Raw genomic sequence first — 23,935 nt, forward strand, 5'->3', positions numbered from 1 at the left:
CAATGCCTTGTATAAGGGCACTAACACCTCCTTATCCCTACTGGAAATACCTCGCCTAATGCATCCCAAGATCGTATTAGCCTTTTTCACGGCCATGTCACAATGGCGGCTCATAGTCGTTCTATAATCAACCAGGACTCCGAGGTCCTTCTCCTCCTCCGTTACTTCCAACTGATGTGTCCCCAGCTTATAACTAAAATTCTTGTTATTAATCCCTAAATGCATAACCTTACACTTCTCACTATTAAATTTCATCCTATTGCTATCACTCCAATTTACAAGATCATCCAGATCTTCCTGTATGATATCCCGATCCTTTTCTGAATTGGCAATAGCTCCCAACTTTGTGTCATCCGCAAAATTTATTAGGACACTTCCACTTTTGGTGCCAAGATCAGCAATAAAAAGATTAAATAAAATTGGCCCCAAAACTGATCCCTGAGGAACTCCGTTAGTAACCTTCCTCTAACCTGACAGTTCACCTTTCAATATGACCCGCTGTAGTCTCCCCTTTAACTAGTTGCTTATCCACCTCTCAACTTTCATATTAATCCCTATCATTTCCAATTTAACCAATAATTCCCCATGTGGTACTATATCAAATGCCTTACTAAAGTCGAGGTAGATTAGATCCACTGCATTTCCTTTATCTAAAAAATCTGTTACTTTCTCAAAAAAGGAGATCAGGTTGGTTTGGCACGATCTACCTTTTGTAAAACCATGTTGTAATTTGTCCCAATTGCCATTAGCCTCAATGTCTCTAACTACTTTCTCCTTCAAAATTTTTTCCAGGATCTTACATACTACAGATGTCAAACTAACAGGCCTATAGTTATCCAGATCACTTTTTTTCCCTTTCTTAAAAATCGGAACTATATTAGCAATTCTCCAGTCAAATGGTACAACCCCTGAGTTTAGAGATTTATTAAAAAATTTTGCTAAGGGACTTGCAAGTTCATGTGCCAGTTCCTTTAATATTCTTGGATGAAGATTATCTGGGCCCCCCAATTTACTCCCATTAAGCTGTTCGAGTTTGGCTTTTACCTCGGATATGGAAATATCTACCTCCATATCTTTAGTCCCATTTGTTAAGTTACCATTATCTCTAAGCTCTTCATTAGTCTCATTAAAGACTGAAGCAAAGTATTTGTTCAAATATTGGGCCATTCCTAGATTATCCTTAACCTCCACTTCATCCTTAGTAATTATCAGTCCTACTTCTTTTTTTTGTTTTTTTCCTATTTATATGGCTATAAAACCTTTTACTATTGGTTTTAAATTCCCTTTGCAAAGTCCAACTCTACCTGACTTTTAACCTTTCTCACTTTGTCCCTACATGCTCTAACCTCAATAAGGTAGCTTTCTTTACTGATCCCTCCCATTTTCCACTCCTTATATGCTTTCTGCTTTTTCTTAATCACCTCTCTGAGATGCTTGCTCATCCAGCTTGGTCTAACACACCTGCCTATAATTTTTTTCCCTTTTCTAGGGATACAGGCTTCTGACAGCTTCTGCAACATTAACTTAAAATAATTCCAGGCCTCCTCCACTTTAAGATCCATAATTTCTTTAGTCCAATCAACTTCACTAACTAATTTCCTTAATTTATTAAAGTTAGCCCTTTTGAAATCAAAAACCCTAGTCTCAGATTTATTTTTGTTTATCCTTCCATTTAATTTGAACTGAATTAGCTCATGATCGCTCGAGCCAAGGTTGTCTCCTACAACCATTTCATCTATGAGGTCCTCGCTACTCACCAAAACCAAATCTAAAATAGCATCCCCCCTTGTTGGTTCAGCAACTACTTGATGAAGGAATTCATCAGCTATCACATCTAGGAAAATCTGAGCCCTATTATTATTACTAGCACTTGTTCTCCAGTCTATATCTGGAAAGTTGAAATCTCCCATGATTACGCAGTTTCGTGAGTATTTACTTCATTAAAAACATTAAAGAGGTCTCTATCCATATCCAAATTGGATCCTGGTGGTCTATAACACACCCCAAGCACTATCTTAGGGGAGGATCTGATAGTTTTCTTTCCCAATTTGATTTTTGCCCAAACAGACTCGGTCTTCTCCATTGTATCACTTTTTATTTCTTTACAATCTACCTCATCTTTAATATACAATGCGACTCCACCACCTTTACCCTTATTTCTGTCTTTCCTAAACAGCACATACCCTTCAATACCTGTACTCCAGTCATGCCTAGTATTGCACCATGTTTCTGTTATTCCTATAATATCTGCAAAAGCGACGAGGAGTCCTGTGGCACCTTATAGACTAACTGAAGTGTAGGAGCATAAGCTTTCGTGGGCAAAGACCCACTTCGTCAGATGCATGGTGCATCTGACGAAGTGGGTCTTTGCCCACGAAAGCTTATGCTCCTACACTTCAGTTAGTCTATAAGGTGCCACAGGACTCCTCGTCGCTTTTGCAGATTCAGACTAACACGGCTACCCCTCTGATACTATAATATCTGGTTTCACTTCCTGGACCAATAGCTCTAGTTCCTCCTTTTTGTTACCTAGGCTCCTCGCATTAGTGTACAAACATCTTAATTTTTGCTGTTTGGTCTCATTCACATTCTTTACCCAATTTGGCACGGACGTTATACCTCCAATATGACCTATTAGACTAGTATCCACCCCTTTAATGATATCCTGTATACAATTTGTATATTTAAATTTTTCCTTCATATTTAGTGTAATATTTTGGAGGGCTTTCTGCACCAAAAAATAAATTCTACACGCTATTTTAAAATTCTGTAAATATTATTTATCAGTAAATAAATGCAGAGGCTCCAGCATAGCAGTGGGGAACACAGGCCACTAGCTGCATAAAGGTGAGAGATCACCCTGCAGCTTCCTCACCCACAGGACACAGACTCAGCAGTGAGGCTGCACACATCCTTGATATAGCACAAGGTCTGGTCCTATCCCAGAAACAGCCTGTGTGGAGCAGACAGGCTCAACCAGGCAGGATCCAGGTGTGAAGGGGACAGTGTTGAACATTCAGGTGGGGTTGACAGGGCTCTGCATAGTACAACGTGGGAGCAGGCAGCTCAGTGGAAGGTCTAAGTATATAGGATCTAAATGCACAGAGGCTCATTGTGTGTGAAGGGGGAGGAGGATTCCCAGGTGCACAGGCATTGGGATTCTTTTGGGGCTTCCAGGTAAAGATGGATGGGGCTCGGCGGAGGGTTCTGGGTTTGAAGGGGGGCCTGGGTGCTGGTGAAATGGGGCCTGGTGGGGTGGAAGCATGGGTGCAGCTAGCTGGGGATCAGTGGTGTGGAGGTCTGGATGCGGGGGCTTAGCATGGTGCAGGGATCATCAGGATAAGGGGTTGAGTGCAAGGAGCTCACTAGAGGGAGAGGGTTTGGGTACAGGAGTGGGGATCCAGAGGCAAGGAGTCCGGGAGCAAAGTAGCTCCAGATGTACGGATGAGGTTTGGCAGGAGTATCTGGGTATAAGAGGTCTGCACACACAGGAGGTGGATGTATGGAAGAGCAGCCCCCTGTACACTGACGCTTCTACCCCCAGCTGAGAAGCGATGGCAGCAGGAAGCAGGGGAGGACTCAGTTTCATGCAGCTAGGGGAGGTTTCTGGAAGGGAGTCTGACAGTCTAGCCACTCCTTGCAGGGAAGGAGGAAGTCCTGTCCTCTCCAGCCTCCAGCCTAGATGGAACTAATGACTGATCCCAGTTCACGTTAGGAGTCAATGGCTGGGGTTTTCCCAGCCCTGTGGTGATTTACCCCTCTGCCACCTGCTCCAGGTGTCTGAAACAATATATACCTACATTGCTAAGGAGTGGTACATGACTCTTCTTGCGGTCAGAAAGTCATTTTTCTAAGGGAATCAAAGAAATCTGTGGGAGACATGAATTCTGTGTGCATACAGTGATGTAGAATTCCCACAGGAGTAATATAGGATATACCCAAAGTAGTTAATGTTTGGCAAGCTGGGGTGCAAATCTACAGCACTAAATATCTGCATGGCCCCTCCTGTGGCACACTAACAGTACTGAAGCAGTAATGATTCCAGATGTGTCCCTCCATTGCTGCCCCACTGTAGAACTGTAGACATGCGCACCCCTGCACCTCTAACCAGAGATTTTTGGTAGTGGTGACTATTGACCCCATGCATATGCTCTTTCTCCCTTGTGATCTGTCTGGAGGTTATCTAGCACTGTCCCAAGTTAAAGCTCCCTCTTCCTTCTCCACTGCAGAGCCCTATAGAGAGCTTCAAAGTAGAAGGGGGAGGTTGTGGAGCACACATAGGGACACAAATCTCAAAGAACCATCACTACTATACAAGATAACTTCCTCATCTTCAAAGTGTCCCTATGGATGATCTACTACAATGGACTCTCAAGCAGTACCTGGAGGCTGGGACTTCGGAGTGGAGTCTGTTTTTACATAAAATACTATGGAATCAAAGATAGCACTGGGGGCCGAATCTTCAGTGTTCTGAGTGTGTGAGCAGAGGCCCAAGTCGTTGCTCTACTGATTACTGAGATAGGAATATCTTTAAGGAGTGAGAAAAGAGGTACAAATTGACCTCATGGAGTACATATGATTTCTGGCCAGAAGCATACTGTGCCCTTGATGACAGGGATTACTGCAACCAGAGACTCATTTGGATAGTTTTGAACCAATATCATAGAGCTTTGGGATATATTGTGGATGAGAGGAAGAGTTTTGGGGATTTCCTAAAGTCCTCGGTCCTTTCCAAGTAACATGCTAGTGTTCTTCTAACATGAACACAGGCAGAATCGTCTCCCTGTTGTCACAAAGTGGTTTTGGAAAAAATAGGGAGATGGATCTGTTGATTCACATGGAAAAATGCAGAGACAGAGAAATTTGGGAGAAATTTGAGATATGGCCTTAAGAGTTATTTTGTCTTTAAAGAAGGCAATGAATGGTGGGTGTGCCATCAGGACCGCTATTTTTCCTAGGTATCTAGCTGAGGAGATGGCAATTAGAAACTGACCATCTCTCATACGTGTATCTTTATGGAACATGTACAAAAAAGCAAGTTCCCCTGGACTCCAAGGGAGATTTAGTCAAAGCCCTGGGAACTAGTTTAAGATATCAGCTTGGAACAAGTGGTGCCACATGTGGGAAGAGATTCCCAGTGCCCTTCAGGAATCTACACATCAACAGGTGAGTAAACAATGAGTATTTGTCTACCTGGTGATGGAAGGATATTTTCACTGCATGATGTATTTTAAGGGAGCTAAACGAGAGTTTTGACCTCTCGAGATCTAAAATGTAGTATAAAACCGGAAAGGGAAAATGAGACTGGGTGTATGTGTTTAGAATAACAAACTTGGAATCATTTCCATTTTGTAGGCAAGTATATCAAGTGGTCAACTGTGGCTATGTAGCAACCCATCTTTTAGCTCATTCTGCCTCTAAGCCTTGGAACTAACAAGCCACACCTGGAAGCAAAGGACTTGCAGCTTAGGGTAAAGGAACAGCTTATTCTTTTAAGAGATCAGATGAGGAATTGGCCGAGAAGGAACAGGAGGACATATTGCCATGTATCTCAGGTAAGGGAATCAGACTTCTCTTGGCCCAATCGCAGAAGCTGAATAACTCTTGCTCTGTCTTGTTGACTTTTCAACAGGGACTCGGATAGAAAGGAAAACTGAGAAAGGCAGACAAGAGGTCCCAATCGCATGGGAGGATGAGGGCCCCTCCCAGTGGCAACCAACTCCTCCCCTTTGAGAACACCTGGCAACCCTTCTCCCCTTCCCCCTAAGCTGTTCTATGCAGCAGGCAGATGAGTGAACCAGCTGCCCAGGAGCCCTCCAGCAGATCCAGTTCCCGACAGCTCGAGGCAGGATGAGGGGGAAAGAGGAGCCTGATAACAATGGCAGCTGGCAGTGTAGGCCGTCAGAAGCCCTGCAACAGATGGAGGCATCAAGCCAGCCAGCTGGACAGGTGAGCTGGGGGCAATGCCAGTTAACCAAGTTTTCCAGATATACAAATGCCAGATAATTGCTTCTTGCCTATAAATTGGATAACACGGAATATGATGGTTTAAAATATCATGAATATTTTAATTATACTTTTAAATATCTAGTCTAAAGATTAAATATGTATAAAACACAAAAACAATATGGTAGGCACTGGGTTCATAATGGAGGAAAAATTAGTTCTGTACAATCCTCACTCTCTAATAATTGAAGCTATAGCATCAAAAGCATCCTACTATACATCCTAATACAGTGTAATTAATGACAGCATTAAATGGAAGAGAAACAGTCTCTACTGAATAAAGACACTCAATTCTTACCTTTTTACTACATTCACGTATTATACTATCCAGCTCCTCCTGCATAACACGTAACTTTGCCTTAAGAAATCTGATCTGGGCGTCTGTGAATTTAAATAATCACATTTAATACCCTTAACTTATAAGAATTCTATGAAATATATAACTCGCTTTTATTTGCTTTGATTCAAATTGGATAACATTAAGAACAAATTGTTGTCCACTGTAGACTTATTTACAAAATATACAATACATACTGTTTAAACACAATTATGCAAAAAACTAATTTCCAAATAAAATTTTCATGCAAGTTACTTGTTCTTAGATCAAGTTGTGGATAGATGCTTTTTGTATATTAAAAAAATGACTTGCTAAGTGCAGCACTCTTAAAATGTAAAAAACTGGTAACTCTGGATCCGCAGCACAGGCGGAGATTGAATAGGAAGTGCATGCTTCCCCAAAATTGTCATGATAATGTGCCTCAAGGAACCACATCTAGAAGTGAGAAGATAATGTAGTTTTCATGCAGATTCAGTCCGAAGTTCTTCTGCTGATACTGTCATTAAGGATGATAACTCTTAGGATGGTTTCTGTGACAAGGATCTGAATTGGGTTCACCAAATCATTTCACATAGGCCAGCACAATGGCTGTTGAATAGTTCTTATTCTCAGTTTTGGTTGGATTTCAAATAGTGACCTAAAGACAAATGGCTCTGCTCTATCTTACTTTACACTTGGCCATCTAGCTTCCAAGTACAGTAAAACGCTGATGGTCCGGCATCTGACGGTCCGGCACTCCTGATGGTCCGGCACCATCAGGAACCCGGAAGTGCTCCGGGCAGCCGGACCATTGGAGCTGCTCTGCCCCCAGCTTCCCCGATTCAGCCGCTGCTAAAACTGACCAGCGCTGAATCCGGGAAGCAGGGGGCAGAACAGCTGGGGTGCTGCCGGGTAGGTCCAGTAGCGCTGCCCCTCGGGGCTGCGGGACCAACCCAGCAGCACCCCAGCTGTCCCGGATTCAGCCGCTGCTGAAATTGACCAGCGGCTGACTCCAGGAAGCCTGAGACAGAGCTGCTCTGCCCCAGCTTCCTGGAATCAGCCGCTGGTCAGTTTAAGCAGCAGCTGACTTGGGTACACCTGGGACAGAGCATCTGGGGTGCTGCTGGGTTGGTCCCCACAGCGCCGAGGTTTGGTGCTACCGGACCAACCCAGCAGCGCCCCAGCTGCTCTGTCCCAGGCGTCCTGATTCAGCCACTGCTGAAACTGACCAGGGCTGACTCCAGAAGCCCGGGGCAGAGCAGCTCTGCCTCTGGCTTTCTGGAGTCAGCCACTGATAAGTTTCAGCAGCAGCTGACTTGGGGACACCTGGGGCAGAGCAGTTGGGGTGCTGTTGGGTTGGTCCAGTAGCGCCGAGGAGCGGCGCTGCGGGACCAACCTGTCAGCACCACAGCTGCTCTGCCCCGGGCATCCCCAAGAGCAGCTGGGGTGCTGACAGGTTGGTCTCGTGGCGCCAAGGGTCAGCTCTACCGGACCAACCCAGCAGCACCCCCGCTGCTCTGCTGCAGGCAGACCCGATTCAGCCGCTGCTGAAACTGACCAGCAGCGGCTGAATCGGGGACTCCTGGGGCAGAGCCGGACTATCAGAAGGGAGGGCTATGAGGGGGTCTGGGGTAGCTTCCCCCCATCCCACCCCAGATCCCTCATAGCCCCCCCTTCTGATAGTCCGGCATATCTGATAATCCGGCACCCCCTGGGTCCTAAAGGTGCCGGATTATCGGAAGTTTACTGTAATATGTGCTAAGGGTTTTATGTTCAGTTAGGCTACGCCTAAACTACATCCCTCTGCCAACAGAGGGATGTAAGTGAAGCACTTCAAAAGTGCAAATTAAGTGGGGATTTAAATATCCTGCACTTCATTTGCATAATCGCATAATGGTGCTCTTTTGAACAAATGCCATTTCGAAAGTAAAAACGCGGTCCAGATGCTGTTCTTTCAAAAACGGGGCACTTTTTCGAAAGATCCTGAGCTTTACAAAATCTTTTGAAAAAGCGTCCCGTTTTCGAAAGAACCACGTCTAGACTGCGGTTTTACTTTCGAAATGGCACTTGTTCGAAAGAGCGCCAATACGTGATTATGCAAATGAAGTGCAGGATATTTAAATCCCCGCTACATTTGCACTTTCAAAGTGCTTCACTTACTTCCCTCTGCCAACAGAGGGATGTAGTCTAGACACAGCCTTACAGAGAAAGTCAGTCATCCCTCTTAAAGCTTGAGTAACTGGCTTTTTAAAAGTAATTTTGTGGGATCTGAGTGGATGGAACTGACACCTCAAACCACAAGCAAGTCACTATTCTAATAGAATGGAACAGACCATTCCCTCTCTGTTATTTACATGAGATTTTTGAGCCAAAGGGTAATTTATTTAATTGTGAAGCCAGCAACCTCTGTCTGTCATCAATGACTCCATCTGTAATGGCCTATTTTGAACATTAAGTATTAAATTCTGGTTTCCAGGAGACATTCTGGCATTCATTCCAACTATCGGTGGATAATTTGAGGAGCAGAAATCAGTCCAAGGTCTTTCAATCTACAGTACAGATCTACTTATGGAAACAGTCTCCAATGCTCAAACACAGAGTTCAATCAATAACTCTCTGGGTATGTCTACACTACAGCACTAATTCGAACTAACTTAATTCGAATTAGTTAATTCGAAATAAGGTAATTCGAATTAGTGCATCTAGACCTAAAAACTAATTCGAATTAGCGTTTTGCTACTTTGAAATAGCATGTCCACATTGAGTGGACCCTGAACCGAAGTTAAGGCTGGCCGGAACCAGTGCCGGAAGGGCATCAGGTTAGGACTTAGGGTGTAGAGCTGCTGCCTCAGGCTAGCTGTGGGCTATGCTTAAAGGGACCCGACTCCCACCCCTGACAGACAGTTCTCAGGGTTCCCCGCTTGCTTGTCTAACTCGATGGGGGACAGCAAAGCAGTCCTGTCTTGGAGTGCCCACACTAGGCACATCACAGCACTCAGCCATCAGCCCGGCTGCACTTGCCGCAGGCTGCCATCCAGGGGGGTCAATCGGGGCTGTCAGGATCCAGGAGGCCCTGCAGGAGAGCTTCCACCCTGAGGAGCCCGCAGAGCCACCCCATCGGGGTCTCATACCCCATTCCTCCCTCGCCTCCTTCCACTTACCCTTCCCTAGCCCCCCTTCCTGATGTAAAAAATGTAGTTAGAGACAAACACCACAGCATTTTGATAACGTAATAAACCTCTACTCTCTCACTATGGGATTATGTGACAGTGTGTACCATGCCCTTCAAGGCCCCCTGCTTCTACCACCTCACCCCAGGAAAGGAGCAACAAAAGATGGATTCTTTAGGACTGCCTAGAAACACTGCAGACAAGCAGAGTGCAGCAGGCTCAGTTGAAAGGAGCTGCAGGAGCTGAGCAGGTCAGTTCTTGGCTGGGACTAAGCCAAGAAGAGTGTTCCTTGCTGGGGATCAAGAGAGAAACAGAAAATGGGTTCTGGTGCACTGATATTTAGTGAAGAAAAAGAGTTGAGAACTTCAGTCATAAAACAAATAATCTGAGAGTTTCACATCGATTCTCCTTGATGGATATTTCCAAAATGTCTTATACACTTTGGAAGGTAAGGGTGAAGAGAAGGGGGCTATGTGGGAAGAGGCTCTGGGAACAGCAACAGTGAATATGAGGTAGTAGTATATGGCTCTTGTTTAGAGGCTCCTTAGATTGGAACCCAGAATAGTAAACAAGCCTGGGTTCCCCCACCAACCACTAGGGAAGCAGCCAAAGCATTAAAGAAAACTTGTTCCCTTCTTAGAGATCCAAGCAAAAGGCTGGAATTAAAGGGCTCAAGGACAGAGCTGAAGACCCTGACAATGACAGACAGGCTGTCTGTGGGACTTTTGGTTACCTCCTCCAACCCCAGGCGGAGACTGAAGTTAAGGAGTCACCTGGCTGGAGAGCTGAAACTCCAGGCAACAATCGAGGACAAGGAATCTTCCGGGAGAAAACCGTGGCAGAAGTGCTCCATAACAGGGCAGAAACAAGGTTAAAGCTAGCCCAGAAGGGGCTGAGAACTGCTCAGAGACAGGGCTGCAGACACTCACAAAGGCACAGTGATAATCCTTGTTAGACCTTTGTCGCCTTGGAAGGGATTCGTCCATTTCAGACTATGTGAGACATAGCTAGTGGCTCAGCCCTCAGAAGATGTGCATGCCAAGGTCAATAGCTTACAGATGGCACAAGGAAGTGCAAGATCACACACAGTTGAAAGGAGGTGCCTATGAGTGGAGAGTGCACCCTGTCACAGACACCACATAAACTATTCCATAACTATCAGCTTCTCATATCACAGTCAAAAACGCAGAGATGCATCATGCCTTTAGCTTCACTGACAAAATGCTACAATCCATTCTCACATTCTAGTTATTTCTAGGCCCAGTGTAAAAAAATACATTTTGGAGTGAGAAAAGATCCTCATTTAAGTTAAAATATTACGTTTCATAAGCTACTTTCCCAAGATCTGATTAAAGGATTTAGCCCTAAAGACAAAGGCTGTGAAAGGATTTTTATCTTATGGAAATACAGCTTTAGGACCAAATCCTGACTTCAGGTACATTTTTTAAAACTTTATTGGAAGTTGCAAATAAGAGTTATGCAACAATCTAAAGTCATAAAATTGTCCCAAATAACTCACATGACCTCCTTCCAGAAGGGGCTGATGCACTGCTAAAGAACAAAGGTAAGAAAAGTTTTCAGTGGAATGGGGGCATCAACCCATGCTTTCCATGTTTATTTGTGTGTGATCTGGGAACACACAAAGATAAAAATTCTGTCTTGTTCCCCATACCCACTTCCCAAAGCAAAAATCTGAATATAATTTAAAAAGTTCTAGAATTTTCTCCTATAATCATATAGAAATGATAAAATATAGGGTTTTTTCCAGAAGATCCTAACATTAAGGAACCAAGGATAAGAAAATTCATAGCAATGAGAGAACCTACCTGTACCAATTTCATTTCCTACACTTGGAATAATATCATCATCTAGACTCTCAGGCAAGGCTCCTTCTTCCAGTTTTCCTTCAATTTTGCTAATTGTTTTTGCAAGAGAAAATTCTGTGAAGTCCTCCGGGACGGCAACATCAGCAGCAGCTTGTATATTAATGCTTCTTAGTTTTGCACTAAAATTCCGGAATAAGAAAGTTTCTAGATTGAAGTTAGATATATATATACATATTTTAGATATTGGTGCATCTGTGAATCCAGCTGTCTGTCTTCAAGTCCATCTGATCAAGAACTCCTCCTGAATGGTAAGAGGTAGTACCACCACATTTGGTATGCAGCTATCTCTGGTCAGGGGTTGGTTGTGGAAGAAAAACAGGATGTGCCTGGAATTTGTTTTCCACAACATGGAAAGAGAGAGGGCAAAGAGAGGAGGGAGACAATACTCAGGGTATGTCTACACTACCCCGCTAATTTGAACTAGAGGGGTAATGTAGGCATACCGCACTTGCAAATGAAGCCCGGGATTTGAATTTCCCGGGCTTCATTTGCATAAACCGGGCGCCGCCATTTTTAAATCCCGGCTAGTTCGAACCCCGTGCCGCGCGGCTACCCGCGGCACGGAGTAGCTAGTTCGGATTAGGCTTCCTAATCCGAACTAGCTGTACTCCTCATTCCACGAGGAGTACAGCTAGTTTGGATTAGAAGCCTAATCCGAACTAGCTACTCCATGCCATGTGTAGCCGCGTGGCACGGGGTTCGAACTAGCCGGGATTTAAAAATGGCGGCACCCGGCTTATGCAAATGAAGCCCGGGAAATTCAAATCCCGGGCTTCATTTGCAAGTGCGGTATGCCTACATTACCCTCCTAGTTCGAATTAGGAGGGTAGTGTAGACATACCCTCAGTCACCATTGGGGATAGCGTGTGCAGGGGACAGCTATCCTGCAGAGTCACTACTTGGGAGCAGCCACAATACCAAGGGAGTGGCCAGCGGGGAACAGGGCTCACCGTCTTGCCTGCCCCGGCCCAGGTAAGTGGCACTCCTACCCCAAACCTGTGCAACCCTCCCTTCCTGCCCCCCTGCCTCCAGCCCTGGGAACACTGGCGAGGAAAGCCTGTACAGCCCCAACCTCCAGCCAGGCCCCCTCCCCAAGTGCCTCCTGAATCCCAGGCTCCCCACCACAACTTCTAGTACAGCCTCCTCCCCAACCACTAACCAGTGATCCCTCTAAGCTGTGAAGGCAGCACAGCTTCACAGATGATTAATCAGCCCCGTCCAGTCAGAGGCTAAGGGCTCTGAGCAAGGAGCCTTGGGCCTCTGACTGGGCGGGGCTGATAAATCACCTGTGAAGCTGTGTTGCCATACAGCTTAGAGCAGGGGTGGGCAAAAGGGCCTCCGCGGGCTGAATCTGGTCTGCCAAGCAGGTGGATCCGGCCCGTGGAGGCCCTGCTGCTCCCCTGCCCCCAGGCCAGTTAGGGCCGGGGGGGGGGGAGGAGGGGAGAAGTGCCCAAAGCCACCCTTCCAGGGTGGCCCAGGACTACTTCAAAAATTTTTGAAGTGGCCCCCGGGCAAAAATTATTGCCCACACCTGGCTTAGAGGGAACACTGCCCCCGACTCACCCAACCCCTTGGACTGGTCTGGAGGGCACTGACAGGAGGCCTGTGCAGCCTCCACCCCAATGCCCATCTTTTATTCTAACTAAGCTACAAAAATACTTAGGTGGCAGTTATTTATAAAATGTATAAATTTAGCTATTGTAATGCTGCAGTCTGCTAATGCTTTAATCTTTTGCATTTGTACAAAAGATACAAATGCCAAATTTGTTCTGTGTACCTAAAAATCTTTCCTATATTCAAATGAAGTTCAAACTGGTAGCAACAAGTATCATATGAAGATCTATGAAGATTTTAACATGGCCTTCATGTCTAAGACACTGTAGAAGGAAGAAATAAAAACCTTCAATTCAAATTCTGTCTGACAGCCATAATGTGTACAGAGAAACACTCATCTTAGTGATAGAAGGTTGCAACAGTGATGATTATCCAGCCTGGAAATGGAAGTCTTACTAGTACTTTTTAAAATTACAAAATTAGCTTAATCCAAAAGGAACACTCATCTATCCACGTTGGTCTTCTACTTAAAGGTGTGTCTACACTGCAGTGCTTAATTTGAAATAAGATAAGCAAATTGAGCTATGTCAACTCCGTATCTTATGTCAAAATAGCTTATTGCTAAATAGGGAGAGTCTACACAGTACTCATTTCGAAGAGCACTCTTTCTCTGACTTCCCTTATTCCTCATACAATGAGGGTTACAGAGTCAGAGTAAGAAGTCCTCCAGCTTGACAGTATTTTGACATTATTTCGAAATAACCGCCTGCTGTGTAGACTATTATTTTGGAATAGTGTTAGTAATTTTGAAATAGTGTTGCAGTGTAGACATACCCTAAGACACTGTTGATCACTCTTCCCTCTCTTAGCCTCTGCAACTCTGTTCTTTCCTGCTTTCCCTCCAACCTTTCTGTTCTCTTCTCTGGTATCTCCTATACCCACTCCATGTACTCCTCTCTGACAATCAGTTGGCATCCTTCAGAATTCTGTCACACTCATTCACTACTTTTTTGGTGACCTTCATCTGCTCCCAGTTTTAAATTCAGATTTCCAAGTCTATTTCTCTTGCCTTGATTTCAGCTTCCTATCCTATTTCACATCTACTGTACTGTCTGAAATTCAGCCCCCCCACCCACCAGACTGAGCTACTAATCTCTCTTCTTAATCCCTCTCTGCTCTCCTATTCCAGACAACTCTACTATTCTCCGTCTCTTGAGTGCACAACCTAGGTGTCATCTTTGACTTTTCAGTCTTTATTCTTCACAGCCTATGACTCTTCCTGTTTCATCTAATTATATTGAACTCTACCCCTCCCTCTGTTATACATATTTCTAAAATGAACCATCTCATCCCTTGATATTTGAGATCCTCCTTACTCTGCTCGCAACTTCATTGTATCAAAAATGCTACATGTCCCTTTCCTGCAATTTGAAATGTCACCTGCCTCGCGGTGATGGGGGTTTACAGATGCCTCATTAAGACCTTTCTACGCTACCAAGTTTTGTTGACAAAACTTATGTCAACACCCAAAAGTCAACAAAACAAAAATCACCAGATGTTCACACTTGTTCCCTCTGTTGACAGATTCTGTCCACATTGGAAACACCATTGACAGTGTGAGCAAATGCACTGAGGGTGTGTATATCACAGTGCAGTGTTGTGGGAAGGCAGAGATGAGCCCTGAAAATCTTGGGATTCCCTCAGAGTTCTCTCACAGCCTTCACAGCTGCCAAGGGCAGCATTATGAGTAGCTCTGTGAGCTCTCCATGCTGAGGAATATCAAAGCTGGACAGCAATCGGTCTCCATCCCTCTACAGCAGCAGTCTGCCTGCAACTGTGTTCCTACCTCAGAGCAGAACAGAAACATTCCAAGGACTTGCTCTTTGTTCACCAAACAGAGCAGCACACTCAGATGTCAGATACTTCCACCAGAACTTTGAAAGGAGAGCCCACGTGGCAGCAGAGATCAAAACACTGAAAAGCATGATCAGGGAAGACATTGTGGGATACTGGCAAAAGCCAGTTCTGTCCACAAAACAAAGAGCAGTGTCTACGCTGTCTCTTTGTCGACAATGAAAGAAGAGGAAATGAAAAAAAGGCTACCAGGGAGTAGAAGTTTTTTGTTGCCAAAATTGGGTGATTTTTCCAACAAAAGTTGCATTGCAGAATGCATGCTCTCATACTTTTGTCGTAAAAAAGCAAGTTTTTGTGACAAAACTTGATAGTATAGACAAGGCCTAAAACTAAACGAGTAATGGAGCAGCTGCAGAACATGCTCCAAATGAACAGCCTGCTTACAAGGAGATTGATAGGTAAGGAGGGGGGAAAAGAGAAAGAGAGACTGGCTGCAGGCAAGCAGCCAGGCTGTAGCTTCTGGGACAGATATCTTCCTACAGGAAAGAATCTGGACTGTTGATAAAACACAACTATACAGCCAAGACTTCACCCCATTTTTCTTTTCCCCCTTCTCCTTGACAAGCAGGTACAAATGGGCCCTGTGCTAGGACCTAGTGCAAGGGAGGACCTGGGGTCCCTTCTCCCTCCACCTGAGCAGAGGAACCCAGGAAGCACCAAAGGATGGGAGAACTGTAACTCTACCACTAGGCGTTCAAATTTCTTGGCAAGGCCATCCCAAAACTCAGACTGTTAAGCCATGGTCCTGCTCCTGAGGCCAGCGGGCACCAAGTGAATCCTGCTGCACACCCTTTCTAATTTCATACTATAGCAACAGCACTTGGCTTACAGTTTAATTTCTGACCTACCTCCATCAATCAAAGGTTCTCACAATATTAAAGGTCCCTACAAATTCTGCCCCTACCTTTGTCTTGCCTCTCTCATCTTGGTAAATCTTGAGTTCAGATATCATTGTAATGGACACGTTAAAATATGAGAATAAATGTCTTTGGGACCTATGGGCCTTAAATCTTTCCCTTTTTCAGCTTAAATGAAACTGGCTTGCTATGCTCAAGTATACTCATTCCCATGTGATTCTAAACAGAATGCTTTTCAAACCACAACCAAGCGGCAGAGATGTACTTATTCTCATTCACAGAGACAAAGTTTAAATCACAGCCTTGACAAGTCCTTTGTTTTAAATTTGTGATGAGCCACAGTTTCATTGCTGTGGTGTTAACCATGGCCGCTAATTAAAATTTTCCAACTGCTTTATAAAAGCAAGCACAGAGCAGTTATAGGATTAAGTAAATTGTAAGAGGCTTCTGAAACAAAGTATATTTGTACCAATGTATGTAATGCTCAATATTTAAAAAAAATCAACTAAAACTATTCTAATTTCATTACCAGAGTATAGATTTTAAATAAATACTAATGCAGCATACAATTAAATGTACCTTGAAGTTGTTCTCTTTCCCTTACTGCCAGAGCATGGTCTGTTCTGAGCTGCAGACATGGAACCAGATTTCTTGTTTGGGTGCTAAGGAAAAAAAGCCACCATAAATACAATCCTGGTTACTGAAACCTGTGACACTTTTTCTAGCACCACTATTCTTCCATTTTCCTGAAGTCAAACTATGGCAGTCAAAAGGAATATTTTAAATAGTCTAATTTTCAAAGCCTAAATAAACAAGATTATTCCACCTAGACACCAAGTTCAATCCATCATATACTTGGATCATAAGTGCAGTCTCAAGTTAAGATACTACTGTTGACAGCGTTTGCCACCCCTTGTAAGTCACCAGTAAAATTATCATATTTTAATCTTACTTTATCTTCTTTCTGCAGTAATGCTACTGAGTAATTTTCAGATCTTACTCTCGAATTAAGAATCTCCAAGGAGCAGCTTTCTTTGCTATAGTTTTTCTTGCAAGAAACACTCTGGAAAATTTAGCTGAGTCCCTAAGATGATGTCTACACTAGGCAATTATTTTGAAATTATTAAGTTCGACTTCTGGGCACCCGATTTTATAAATTCAAAGTTCTGTGTTCTCACTACGGGGGAGAATCAAATGTAGTCCAAGGTAGCACATCTACATTAATGAACTCAGAGCCCCAGATAGCACTCTGGGGAGCTGCAGGAAGCCTCCCAGAGGCCAATTAGTTCAAATTAATGGCACCAGAGCTTCTACACTAACGTTATTTCGGACTTACAAGTTTGGGAAGAGCATTACTTCTCACGAAAAGCAGGAGTATAGAGATCAAATTCTGTAGCCCCTTATTCCAGAATAATGGGCTTGGAAATGTGGACACATCGCTTAGAAAATCAACCGTGGGGGGCTAATTTCAGACTAAGGTCCTAGGGTAGAGCAGACCTTAAACGATGCAATGTAGCTTAAGAGGTTAGTGAGTCATTCCAGTTGTTCCTTGTCTTTTTTATCCATTATTTTCTTCTCATAATATCAAGTTGTTTTGCTTGTTAACTTCTTTAAGAAGATTTTAATTGAAAAATAATAGTATTGCCATTAGTATTATACAGATGAAAACAGAAATACAAATTTTGTCTAAGAAAAAAGGCAATATAAATGTTATATAACCTTTAAGAATCTCAAAGTCCTATTTATACTGAAATAATAGCATAATTTTACATAGGAATAAATAAGGTCCAGAAACTAAGGGCTTGTCTATGCTTGAAATGCTATAGTGACACAGCTGTGCCACTGTAGCACTTAAGTGTAGACACTATCTATGCTGACAGGAGGGGTTTCCTTTCAACATACGTAATCCCTCTTCCCAATAGGCAGCAGCTGTTTTGCTCTACCAATGCCTACACTAGTGGTAAGGTCAGTTGACCAATGCTGCTCTGGAATAGTTAAGATGACAGTTTTTTAGCATAGACCAGGTCTAAGTGACTAGTGTAAGATCAACTAGCAAGTCCCTTGCACAGCAATTTGCAAAAATAGAATCCTGGAGTCCTGTCTCCCTGATTTCTGCTCTAAACATCCCACAGAATTTCTTCTACCATATATGCCACTAGAATGGTAGAGATCCATTTAATTCCATTAAAGAACAAAATTTGCACATTTCAGTACCTTTATATGTGAAAGTGTAAGGACAGGCACTTCAGTCGAAAGTACATCTCTGAAAAGAAAAATAAAACTAAAATAAATTGTTTTGTAAACTTATAATAAAACAAATAATAAAAGTAAAAAATATTCCAAAATTGTGTTTCTGATATTTTACATATCTTAGATCAAAACAGTAAAAGAAAATGTACCAATTGCTTTTTTTTACTAAAATTATTTTCCTTCTATTCCAACAAGTACGATTAGTTTGCGACTTCAATGTCTTCTATAATAAAGAAAGTTCAAGATTAAGGGTTGATCAATGAAAGAAAATAAATCCTTAACTCATCTCAGCATACCACTCTTAAAGGTGCTCCCCTGACTGTTAGACAGAAACAAAGAATCCCTACCTGATCAGAGTTTAAGAGACGAAAATGAAATTACAAATTAAACAGGTTAAGAGGAAAGAGAATGTGTGGGCCATAAAATTCTTTCGTTAATTGTTTCAGCCACAACATCTGTCACTTATGATTTGGGATTAAAAACAAGAAAATTACTTCCCTTTGCATCTTTTTACTCCTTTTATTCCATTCTAAACCAGCTGTAACACCTGCACCTGTTTACAGCTGTCAGTTGTGTGCTACCAGATACCATTTTGAACTTAAGCATGTCCCAAATTTCTCCTCTGTGACTGACTAACATTGCTTGCCCTATACTCTCTCCTGAAATTTCAACATACATGTGACACTGAATCTAGGTTGCTTGTCCTGTCCTAAGGCAAGACTTCCTAACACACTGTTTAAGAGCCCTCCACCTGTGGCTGATCAAGGACACTTGTCACAATCAAAAAACACTCCTAGATGTTCAAGAAAAAAAAGGAGCAAATATCTATAGCATAAAAACCCTGTAGGTTTGGGGGTGCAGGTAGTTTGGTTCTGGGTTTTGCAGTGTTTTTTTGTTTGACCGTTTTTTTTTGTTTTAAATAGATTACTGTTATTGCAGATAGTTGGTCCAGGTTGATAAGCATCTATTCTCTCCACACACAAAAAACATTTATCTTCTATCTGAAGCAGTATCAAATCAAGGAGGGGCACATCTCATGCATTACTACTTATAAGTAAAAACACAGTGCAATTGAACAAACAGAAATCAGAGCTGTGAAAACATAGCAGGATTCTGTCAGCCAGCAGTGGGGAACCTCAGGCCTGGGGGCCGGATGCAGCCCCCGACTTGCTTGGATCCAGCCCCAAAGACTCAGGGCCTCCCCTGCATTGAGGAGTCTGTGCTGGTGCTCTAGCACTCCACTGCCTCACTATGGGGCTGGAGCACACAAAATCTACTAGGCCAGGCTCCCCCTAGACTCTGGTATGTGAGGGGAATGGGGGAGTGTCTTTCTCCTTAATCAGGCGCCATGTCAGTGAGTTTTTTTGTGTACGGCCCCCGACTGATTTTTCTGTGGGTCTGGGCCCCAAACCCAAAAAAACTTCCCCACCCCTGCCATAAGCAAAAGATTGGTGTTCAATTTACACATTTTAAAAGGAAATAAGACCTTTTTCCCCCTCATGAAATGAGAACTTTTCTAATATTCAATCTGTCTGCAGTTTAAGAAACCCCTCTGTTATATTCAATTTACTCTACAGGATTTGATATGCCAGCAAGATCAAGGTCAACGATAGTAAACTGCAATTTTTAGAGTACTCATATTTTAGGATTCTGCTATCTCAGAGTTCAAAACTTTTATTTTTGTGGCACAGGGAATGTGCTATTTTACATATTTTAATGCCTTTCATCAGAAGAGCTTTAAATCAATTTTCAGATTAATTAAAATCTATACAGTTGTTATATCCATTGTACAGCCAGAGAAACAGACTCAAAGGTTAAAGAGTATCCAGAAAATGACTATAAAAAGTATTTTTGTACAACATCTGCCCCTTGTGTTCAGAATTATATCTGCTTATTTTACTGACAAAATCAAGTTTTTACTATTCTTCTTAAATACAGGAAAAATGCAGCTTTGGAAAAGAAAAATGGATTCTTTTTGGGGTCTTAGGTAGGGCCTACCAAATTCATGGCCATGAAAAATGCATCATGGACCATGATATCTTGTCCCATTCCCCTTCCGTAGCCCCGTAAAATCTGATCTTGCATGCTTTTATCCTATTCTATACAGAGCTCACGGAGACCAGTGGTTTCTCAAATTTCGGGTCCTGCCCAACAGAGAGTTAGGGGGGAGGGGAGGAGGTTTACAAGGTTATTTTAGGTGGATTGGGGTATTGCCATTCTTACTTCTGAACTGCTGCTTCACAGCTGGGCAACCAGATAGTGGTGGCTGCTGACTGAGGGCACAGCTCAGCAGGGAGCAGCACAAAAATAAGAGTGATAATATCATACTATGAATCCTTACTCCTGCACTACTGCTGATGGTGGCTCTGCCGTCAGAGTCAGGCTCCCCACCAGCAGCCACTGCTGTCCAGCTGCCCAGGTCTGAAGGCAGCATCACTGCCAGCAGTACCATATCCCCTCTACCATAATCTTGCAACACACACACACAGTCTGTCTGTCTGTCTGTCTGTCTGTCTCTCTCTCTCTCACTCACACACCCACACACACCACCCCCACCCCCCCCCCCCTCTGCTTTTTGGGTCAAGACCTCCACTATTACAACACAGTGAAATTTCAGATTTAAATAGCTAAAATAATGGAATTTATTATTTTAAAACTCCCATGACTATGAAATTGACCAAAGCAGACTGAATTTAGTAAGGCCCTAGTTGTGAGTCATCTGTTATAGTGTTGAGGCATATTAAATAGAAATATTGAAGAAACTTAAAAGCTAAATTTAGTACGTGGCAAAATTTGTTACTAATTAGATCTTAAAGTAAAAAAAAATCCACTTGTGTTTTCACTATTTGTACTTATTTCTTCCTTTACAATGGATAATGGAAATCCACTAAGTAAGTTTTACTTCCAGGTTCTTAGCACTGCAATATTTGAACTTCAGTCACTGGAATGGATTGTTTAAAAATGACTATCAGGCTACGTCTACACTGGCCCCTTTTCCGGAAGGGGCATGTAAATTTCACGAGTCGTCGTAGGGAAATCCGCGGGGGGATTTAAATATCCCCCGCGGCATTTAAATAAAAATGTCCGCCGCTTTTTTCCGGCTTTTAAAAAAGCCGGAAAAGAGCGTCTAGACTGGCCCCGATCCTCCGGAAAAAGTGCCCTTTTCCGGAGGCTCTTATTCTTACTTCAAAGTAGGAATAAGAGCCTCCGGAAAAGGGCACTTTTTCCGGAGGATCGGGGCCAGTCTAGACGCTCTTTTCCGGCTTTTTTAAAAGCCGGAAAAAAGCGGCGGACATTTTTATTTAAATGCCGCGAGGGATATTTAAATCCCACGCGGATTTCCCTACGACGACTCGTGAAATTTACATGCCCCTTCCGGAAAAGGGGCCAGTGTAGACGTAGCCTCAATGTTTTAAACAATTGAGTAGCACAACTGGTCTGCAGGCTTATATAAAACTGCTTTCACAATACTTAAATTGTAGGCCAAAATTAACTGCACTCCCTTAATTTTTTGTTTATTTTGAGATTCAGAAAGAACACCTTGGTTTGGACAAAAAGTTCAGGTCTGGTCTTACCTCCTCCCAATCCATGTTGTTACCTTTAATCCAGACAGTAACAAGTCTCTTTGCTCACCCTACTTTAATAATGGGAACTAGGGATGTAAAATCTTATTTAGTTGGTTAACCATTAAAAGGAGGGCACACAGAGGCTGCACCAGCTGGACTGGAGCCCACTGCAGATAGACTGCTCTGGCCTGGATATCTTAACAGGTGAGGCTTTGCCAGTTCAACAGTCACATCCCTAGTGGGAACTACGCTCACATTCAAACCTCTCTATTCACAAACACAAGAATTATCTCCACAGTACTCTAGATACTGTTAATCCAAGAAACTAGAGAGTCCTTCCAAATACGTTTTCTAAGGGTTTGGGCTTTTTTTGTATATTTGTTTGTTTTTTTACAGTTGTAATCTGGCTATCCCATTGGGCTATTTGTGCTGCTAGTATCAAATTATTACAGTTTGTAGATCTCTTTTGTGGGTGGCAACAGACATTAATAACAGTCTTCCTACCCAGTTTTCCTTCTATTGCCATCCTATTGGCTAGTTACAATCACTGAGAGAAGGGTAGGATTCATGCCCTCCTCCACAGCTGCTGACAAAACATTCCATTACATATTGCTTACTGAAATATTAACATGCAATAGTCCTATTTTCAGGAAAACAAGAGCATCACTTTCATCAGCATTTGAATTTATTCCTAACACCTTTGTACTCAAGCATTCTAACAAAAAATTCCATTTGTTTGCTAAGACGTTCAAATCTATTTAATTTTAAAGGCGCTGTTCACTTCCACATATTTGCCTGCCATCCTGCAGTTTTTAAAATCTTTAAGAAATGAAGATTGTGCAAATCATTTGAGATGTGAAATTAAAACGTTAAGCCTGAAAAGATTCACAAATAAGTAGCTAGGCTGATGGCCAAATCAAAATAGCAGCTAACATTTATAATCACTTTCCTACACATAAACATGAGGTGCGCGTGCATGAGAGAATCCTTTGTGTTCGCTAATCCTATTCAAAGCCTATAGTATGCTTGGCCATGCGTGCACACTCAGTCTCCACCCCTGTGCACCAAGCCATGCCGTGAAGAGTGAAAGTGTAAACAAAAGCTGATTCTTTAAACACCGTAGTTGCTTTGTTCCTCAAATGTAAAATATTAATAACTTGGAGGAAAAGCCACTATGCAATAAAATACTTCAGAATGGTCCGGAGGTAGATTTAAAGAAGCACACCTCACATTAGTGATCCTTTAACTTAAACAAAAACCCCAAGGATTTTTTTCCTTCCATATCTTTTTCATTCAATTCCTCTGTCCATTATTTAACTGCTTTCCATCCTTAATCTGTTTTTTCTCCTTGATTCTGTATCTGTTATTCTTATTTCTATATCTTTGTTAAAACCAAAACTAACCATAAAAAACCCTCTCTTAAATGCTTTACTAGTTTTGTCAGCTTCTGTTTACTGTCTGTTACCTCCATTTTTCAAATTGTAAAACGTACTCATCTTGCCAAAAACCAAAAAAAGCCGTGCTGAAAAATAAATTTTGTACAAAGAAATACACTGAGTTAAAGACAACCCATTTTGAAGGGCATTAGATGCTCATCCTAGAACTAGGAATGTAAAATCCCATTTAACTGGTTAACCAGTTAAACATTATGTAATGTTTAACTGGTTAATTGATTAAAAGGGGAAATGGCCAGGGGTAGCCAGCAGTCCCTGCCCCCGCCACAGACCAGGGCTTCTCTGGCCAGGCTGGAGTGTCCCCCACTCACAACAATCCCCACAGGGCTGGAGCAGCCCCCTGCTTGCAGCAGGTAGGAAGCTGCTCCAGCCCCCACCAGTTACCGCAACCTGTAACCTCACACATTAAGGGTGAAACTTACCAGTTGACCATTCACAAGCCTACTTAGGACCTAGGTTAATCAGTGTGTCCAATGACCTAATTTCCATAGCTTCCATCTTCTAATGGCTATCAACAGTTTATAATTCTTTCAGAGCAGTCTGGAGTTCTCTCTCTTTCATCTAGAAGTTCACTGGATACAAATAGTGGTTGTCTTAAAAGCTTTTCAATTACTTACGTAATTGACAGGTCAACTGTATCTCAGAGATTCTTAGCCAGCGCTTCCTTTGTTGATGTAGCGGGCTGAGAACAGGCTAAATCTTTACTGTTATGAGTTTCTTTGGAATGTGCTAACTCAAATTATATTCTTTTACACAATCACCATGGTGCCCAGCAGCTTAACTATAACTCTTTCAACTGCACTATGGCTGTCTTTTAGCACCCAAAAAAGAGCATCATATTTCTCAATTATCAGTTTTCTGTCTCTCAGAGTACATCAACACTAGCCCTCTAGATCGATCTAGGGAGGCTAATGAGGGCAACTGGAATTACAAATCAAGCCCGGGATTTAAATATCCCGCTC

The 23,935-nt window shown here is 42.8% G+C and overlaps 1 protein-coding gene across 4 annotated transcripts in view; it reads right to left on the reverse strand.

The window, feature by feature from the left end:
• The window catches only part of TEX9 (testis expressed 9), a 46,261-nt gene that overhangs the window by 13,340 nt on the left and 8,986 nt on the right, over positions 1-23,935 (reverse strand). For 3 of the 4 annotated variants that reach the window (XM_075897310.2, XM_075897308.2, XM_075897307.2), the window contains exons 5-8: positions 17,918-17,966; positions 16,283-16,365; positions 11,319-11,497; positions 6,305-6,387 (exon numbers count right to left, since the gene is read on the reverse strand). In XM_075897310.2, coding sequence (XP_075753425.1) covers positions 6,305-6,387; positions 11,319-11,497; positions 16,283-16,365; positions 17,918-17,966 — 394 coding nt within the window. The remainder of the gene's footprint in view (positions 1-6,304; positions 6,388-11,318; positions 11,498-16,282; positions 16,366-17,917; positions 17,967-23,935) is intronic. The other variant, XM_075897312.2, reaches the window with a different exon arrangement.

Source organism: Pelodiscus sinensis, chromosome 14 (genome assembly GCF_052426305.1).
Source record: "Pelodiscus sinensis isolate ZL-2025 chromosome 14, ASM5242630v1, whole genome shotgun sequence".
Taxonomy (NCBI): Eukaryota; Metazoa; Chordata; order Testudines; family Trionychidae; genus Pelodiscus; species Pelodiscus sinensis.